This window comes from Austrofundulus limnaeus, unplaced genomic scaffold, assembly GCF_001266775.1.
Source record: "Austrofundulus limnaeus strain Quisiro unplaced genomic scaffold, Austrofundulus_limnaeus-1.0 Scaffold117, whole genome shotgun sequence".
NCBI classification, from domain to species: Eukaryota; Metazoa; Chordata; class Actinopteri; order Cyprinodontiformes; family Rivulidae; genus Austrofundulus; species Austrofundulus limnaeus.
In genome coordinates, this window is record NW_013952519.1 from 509,923 (window position 1) to 516,632 (window position 6,710).

The following is a 6,710-nucleotide window of genomic DNA, read 5'->3' on the forward strand; positions in this document are numbered from 1 at the left end:
CTTTTAGCTTTTAGCTGGTCTTTAGTTACTTTTAGCTTTTAGCTGGTCTTTAGTTGCTTTTAGCTTTTAGCTGGTCTTTAGATTATTTTATCTTTTAGCTGGTCTTTATTTACTTTTGGCTTTTAACTGGTCTTGAGATTCTTTTAGCTTTTAGCTGGTCTTTAGATAGTTTTAGCTTTTCGCTGGTCTTTAAATACTTTTACCTTTTAGCTGGCATTTAGTTACTTTTAGCTTTGAGTTGGTCTTTAGATTGGTTTAGCTATGAGCTGGTCTTCAGATACTTTTATAGTCTTTAAATACTTTTAGGTTTTCGCTGGTCTTTAAATACTTTTAGCTTTTAGCTGGTCTTTGGTTACTTTTAGCTGGTCTTTAGTTACTTTTAGCTTTTTGCTGGTCTTTAGATACTTTTACCTTTTAGCTGGTCTTTAGTTACTTTTAGCTTTTAGCTGGTCTTTAGATACTTTTAGCTTTTAGCTGGTCTTTAAATACTTTTACCTTTTAGCTGGTCTTTAGTTACTTTTAGCTTTTAGCTGGTCTTTAGATACTTTTACCATTTAGCTGGTCTTTAGTTACTTTTAGCTTTTAGCTGGTTTTTACATACATTTAGCTAGCCTTTGCTACCTAAAGATAATAGACAATTTTTTCATACATTAAGCAGCTTTTAGCTAGCCTTAAGATACTTCTAGCTAACCTTGGATATGTTAAGATTTTAAGATTTAAGTTTATTTATATTATTAGCTTTTAGCTAAAGTTTTGCTACTTTTAGATACCCTTTACAAATTTTCTGCCTTTAAAGTATGTTTCGTCACTTTTAACTACCTTTTGCTGTTCTAAGCTCTTAGCTAACGTTTCCTTACTTTTAACTTCTATCTAGAATTGATACTTTTAGCTGATCTTTCATTTTAAGCTTTTATTTAGCGTTTGATACCTTGAATGCCTTTGATCATTTTTATTTTTAGCTAATTTTTTAAGCTTTCAGAAGCTGTTGAGCTACTTTTAGTTAACTGAATGATACTCTTACTTTTTCAATTTCCTTTTAATACTTTTAGCTTTTAGTGATACTTTTAGCTTTTAGCTAGGATTTCTCTACTTTTTAAAGTCTAGCTAAAATGGAAGAAAAGCTGGTTGTGTTGAAGACAAACCATGAAAACATTAATAAAAAGTCAAACGGGTACAGAACCCCTTCCTGCACGATGGATCCTACCAGCGTCTTCACTGAAGGTAAAGGTGGCGTTTCCGAGCGTCACGGTCGACGCGTCGTTTGGTCCGTCGATGACCACCTTGGCCACGCCCACGTCTCCCAGACGGGCGTTGTCCGAGGGGTCTGACAGCACCAGCTCGAACTCCTCGGACAGCTCATACTCGCTGTCGTCGATGAGCCTCACGTCGCAGGTGGACATGCTGACGCCGGGGCCGAAGACCACGCGGTTGTCGCTGGTCAGGCCGCGGCTCTTGTAGTCCGAGCCGGACTCCAGAGCGTGGAGGCTGCTCCCGCGAGCCGACCTGGCCACGGTGCGGCAGAGGGCGGACACGGTGCTGGAGGCGTCGCCTGGAACGAGAGCATCAAGTTGGTTCTGTTGTTATTTAGGGGCATCGAGGGCCAGTTGAGATCGTCCGAGGACCACTTCTGGCCCCCGGGCGGTGTGTAGAAACTGAAAAACCAAACTGATGGCTGAAACCGGAGACCCGGGTTCTGGTACCTTTCCTCTCGATGGGGGCGTGGAAGAAGCCGAGGCTTTCGTTGACATGGTAGGTCTTCTTGTGGAACTGCAGCGTGGGCTCGTCCTCCGTGTCGTTGATGTTGACGGCGGCGCGCGTGTTGGCGCCCAGCAGGGCGTAGACGGGCATGCTCAGCTCCACGTGGAAACTCTCCGCCCCCTCGAACACCTTGTCGTCGTTCACCACCACGGTGCACACCTTGGTGTCCTCGCGCTCGTCAAACTGCACCTGGAGAAGATGGAGCGGTTCAGAAGGTGTACCGTTTTTTTTTTTTAATATTTAATTTATTTTTTAAATTTAAACTCGTCTCACCTGTCCGGCGTATTCCACGTAGTCCTGCTGGCCTGGACTGGACCCGGTGCTGCTGGTGGACTTGGCGCTGCCCTCTTCGGTGCGGCAGAGCACGATGGCGTACTGGTTGAGGTTCCCGGTTCGTTTCACCGTCACGGCGACCGTACCGGCCTTCTCGCTCACGTTGTAGCTGAGGGGTCATTGGAGGAGGTTCTTTTATTGAAATTTAAATTATCTTTAGTGGAAAACACGTAAAAGTTACAAACCTCTGGTGCTCGAAGCTGATGAGGGACCACTGGATGTGGAAGACGTTGTCATTGACCACGTTGGGTTTGCTGTCTTTGACCAGAAACTTGAAGGTATCCATGGTTTCCTGGACGCTCTCCGGATGCAGAACGTAGCGGATCAGACCCAGATTGATATCAGCTGCAAGGAAAGACAATTAAATTTCTCTTTAATTTTTTTATTTATGTTTTATAAAGTATTGGACGTGTTAATGTGTTATTATCACTAGAATTTCGACAATAAATTAAAACAGTTTGCCATATTTGTTCAAAGTTTTTGATTTTTTTAAAATATAAAACAGTACCGGAAAATGCTCTAAACATCTTTAAGTCAATTTAATTTTGTGCGTAATAAAGAGATGAATAAAGAATTATCTTCGTTCCAAATGAGTTCATGAGGAACGACAATAAAAATATACGGTGGTCCCAGTTGAAAAATGAAAACAAAAATAATAAAATTAAGAAATAAGAAGAAACAGGACGATAAAAACAAAACAAAAATGATAAGAAGTGTCACATGTGGAGCATGTTGCAACATAAAAACGTTCATATTCAGCTGCAATAATTGTTTCTGAAAAATATTTTGGGGCAATTAATCGCGATTAATCACAAAAGTTTCCTGATATTAATCATGGTTAAAAACTTTAATCTAACACTAGTTTCATATTGATTTTAGGAAACAGAAAGGTTTTTAAAATATCTTTCATAATGTTTCAAACAGACACAAAGTTTACAGTCAGCCACAGTAATTATTTATATAAAAAATTGTTGATTAATTGCGATTAATCACAAAATTATCTTGATAATAATCACAGTTAAACATTTTAATCCAGCACTAGTTTAATACAGATTTTAGGAAACAGAAAGCTTGTTACACTGCCTTTATAATGTTTCAAACAGACAAACGTTGATGAAAAATCACAGGTATTTTTCATTTCTGCTTCACTCTGAGCAGAAAAACTATTCCAGATAACAAAAACCTTGATTAATGATTTTATGATTTTGCAGCTCCTGAATGTTTTTTTCATTTCTTGAATCAAAATTGTCTCATCTTTTCTCCTCATTTGAATTTTACTCTCAGAACAAGAAGGTTGAAAAAACAAACAAAAAAAAAAGCTGGGAGAAAATGACCTTCAGGAGCCAAATCATGACGTAAACATGTTTAAAATGTTGTTTGTAGTCTGATCACATCCGCTCTATTTATTTACATTTCCTTTCCCAGGCTGAGTTTATTTACTTTACATTAGGAAAATTAGGTTTCAGTGCCCCGAACCAAACATTCAACACATTAAAACAACAAATGTTGACGCTTCAGCCGGAAGGATCGACGTTTTTACAGAAGCGAGCGAACGCAGATCCTCGGTCTGCGGCCCGGAGGTAAACAGAACATCAGCCGCTCGTAATGAGAACACCGCTGATTGAACGAGCTAATTAACTCGATAAACAAGGGAGAGCTGTGAAAAGAAAACACCTGGAGAAGCTTTCAGAGATGAAGAGTCGGACCACGAGGGTAGAAACGGTCCGTTAACTCATCACAGGACGCACGTTTTAAACATTTATGGTTCTGATTTAAATATGACGAGGCTCAGAAACAGAAGTGACCAGCAGGGGGCAGCGCTGCAGCAGGAAGCTGAATCTGCTCAGATCATGTTGCACAACATTAAATGCAAATAAAAATCTGATTTTGGGTCGGGTCACCTTGTGTGAAGGTGCTGACGGAGCCGCCCGGTTTCAGCTTGCTCTCCAGGAAGCCGTGCTTCGGCTCGGCCGTGACCTCGTACACCAGCTGCCCGTCGTCTGTGTCCGGGTCCACCGTCAGCAGCTCCTTCCTGCTGATCAAATTAGTGGCCTGGAAAACATAAACATAAAACATTAAGTTCATTTTTTTTCTTTTTTTAAAAGATGCCAGGAGTTACATAAATAAACGTCTCTGAGGCAAACGTAGAAGAAAAACCTGCCGAGTCAAAATTAGATCAAAAATCTTCTTATTTATTCTTTTTTTTCTTATTATCAGACAATATGAACTGAATGCAACAAATGTGCCGTTTTTAATAAAAACATCGCAGCAAACTATTATCATTAAATCAGTTTTGATTATTTTAAAGTTGCTGCAGATTATGAGCTGATTTAAGCTGCTTCATCTGTGGTTTGAGTCTGTTTACTGTAAAAGTACTGAGAGAGTGAAGCATGTTGAGTGAAAACAACAGTCTGTTAAAAAGCCTCCACCATGAGGGGCTGAGACGATTTAACGTGATGATTTACTCCAACGATAAAACCCAGAGGACCTAATTACCAAACATCCAAACAACAACAAACGCTGAATCATTTCACAAAATGACATTTTTACAGCCGCACAAATAAAGACGAGTTCATCGACTCAAAGGGTCGGTAAACAATATAAAAAACCTCAGCTAAAAGACTAAAAAGTCTTTGTGTTGCTGTTTAATGATGAGATATTTTACTAAACTTTAATCTTTATTGAAGAATTCAAACCTTTGAGGTCGTTTTTACTCTGTAGGTTTTTCAGCATCTCGTTCTGCAACATTTGTGCTTTTTCAGCACTTTTTACACCAAAATATTCAGCTCCTTCAGCACATTCAGGCTTTGGCTTGTGGTGTTTTAGCAATTTAAACTTATTGAGACATTTAGTCGTTTTTTCTCATTGAAAATGAATGAAGTTCATAAATCTTAAATGTAGCTTTTACCTATTAGCATGGCGCTAATTTCACCTTTCTTCAGCTTATTTTTGCTCATTTTAACTGTTTTCAGCATTTTTCAGCTAGTTTTCAACTTCTTTCTACTTTAATGCGCTTCTTTTTTACTCCTTACTGTTGATTTAAACTTTTTATGCTCCTTTTTTCCCCAGATTTTCTTTAGCTGTTTATAGCTAAACTGAGCATCATTCAGCTAAATTTACATTTTGATGGTCTTTTCAGTCCTTTTCTGCTGAATTCAGCAAACCTTCTTTTCAGTTTCTTTCTAATTACAGCTTTTGAAACCATGTTTTAGCTAACTTCTGCTAATTTATTTTAGCTTTTTTTTAAGTTAATTACAGCTTTGCAAGCTACTTTTTGGATATCTTCTGCTCATTTTAAACATTTTTTAGCTAATTAGCTTTTAAGCTACATTTTAGCGATCTTCTGCTAATTATTTAGCCGTCTTTAGCTAACTACATCTTTTAAAACTATTTTTAGCTATCTTCTGCTCATTTTACCTTTTTTAGCTAATTAGCTTTTTAAGCTACATTTTAGCTATCTTCTGCTAATTATTTAGCCGTTCTTAGCTAACTACATCTTTTTAGATATATTCTGCTCATTTTTACCTTTTTTAAAGCAAATTAGCTTTTAAGCTACATTTTAGCTATCTTCTGCTATTTTTTAGCTTTTTTCAGCCAAATTCACTTTTTTTGTAATTTTACTGCTTAATTCAGCAATATGCGCTCTTTCTGCTTGTTTTACCTTCTTTCAACTAAATTTCAGCTTATTTTTTTATATTTTGTTTGTAAATTCACTTATTTTTGTTTCTTGCACTTTTTTTTGTTAGTTTTAACTTTTTTCTGCATTTTTAAGCTACATTTTTGCTAATATTGACTATTTTCTGCTAATTTTATCCACATTTTCCCTCTGTTCGGCTGTTTTGAGACATCTTTGATTTTTTTTCTACAAATTTTTCAATTTTTGTTTTCCTGCTTTCAACAATTCAATTCTCTGTTCAAATCTAACTCACTTCAACAGTTTTGCTATTTAACGTTTTCAGCTTTACTTCAGCAGCTTTCAGCCTTTTGTTCTGGTTTGAACCAGGAAGCACCTTGTTGTCCGTGTACTCCAGCCACTGCAGCCCCAGGTTGGTGACGATTCGAGGCGTGCCGTCGTCCACCGGCAGGATCTCGATCTTAAACTTCTGAGGAGCGGCGGTCACGATCTGAAGGACCGGAGAGAAAACGAAAACAGCTGAATAAATTCCATAAAGTCAGAACGTTGTGTAAAATGTTAATAAATAATCTCACAAACCCGTATTTTATTATCAAAATTCTTTAAATTTTTTTACACAGTTTTCTGCAGACTGGAAAACCTCAGCCCATCTTTTCTTCTGACACTGGTTATTTTACTGACAGACTAAATCAGAACTGGTTCCTCCTGACTGTGTTGGGTCGGACTCTCATCAGAGGTTTTACAAAGTGACGCTGTTATCGACGCGTGTCACTAAAGCATCAATTCATTTACAGTTTATACATAATTCATATAATATTTAATAACATGGAGGCTCCAGAGGTAATTCACCTGAAACAACATAAACCTGCTCCGCCTGGTGTCCCTGGATGATGGAGAGGTAATAAACAAAACACCTGAAGTGTGTGTGTGTGTGTGTGTGTGTGTGTGTGTGTGTGTGTGTGTGTGTGTGTGTGTGTGTGTGTGT

At 38.1% G+C, this 6,710-nt stretch overlaps 1 protein-coding gene across 1 annotated transcript in view; it reads right to left on the bottom strand.

Annotated features, from left to right (window-relative positions):
• The window catches only part of fras1 (Fraser extracellular matrix complex subunit 1), a gene marked incomplete in the record, with an annotated part of 260,581 nt that overhangs the window by 14,114 nt on the left and 239,757 nt on the right, over nt 1-6,710 (bottom strand). The window contains 6 exon segments of the mRNA XM_014014601.1: nt 1,205-1,549; nt 1,701-1,947; nt 2,032-2,200; nt 2,277-2,436; nt 3,993-4,143; nt 6,102-6,215. Coding sequence (XP_013870055.1) covers nt 1,205-1,549; nt 1,701-1,947; nt 2,032-2,200; nt 2,277-2,436; nt 3,993-4,143; nt 6,102-6,215 — 1,186 coding nt within the window.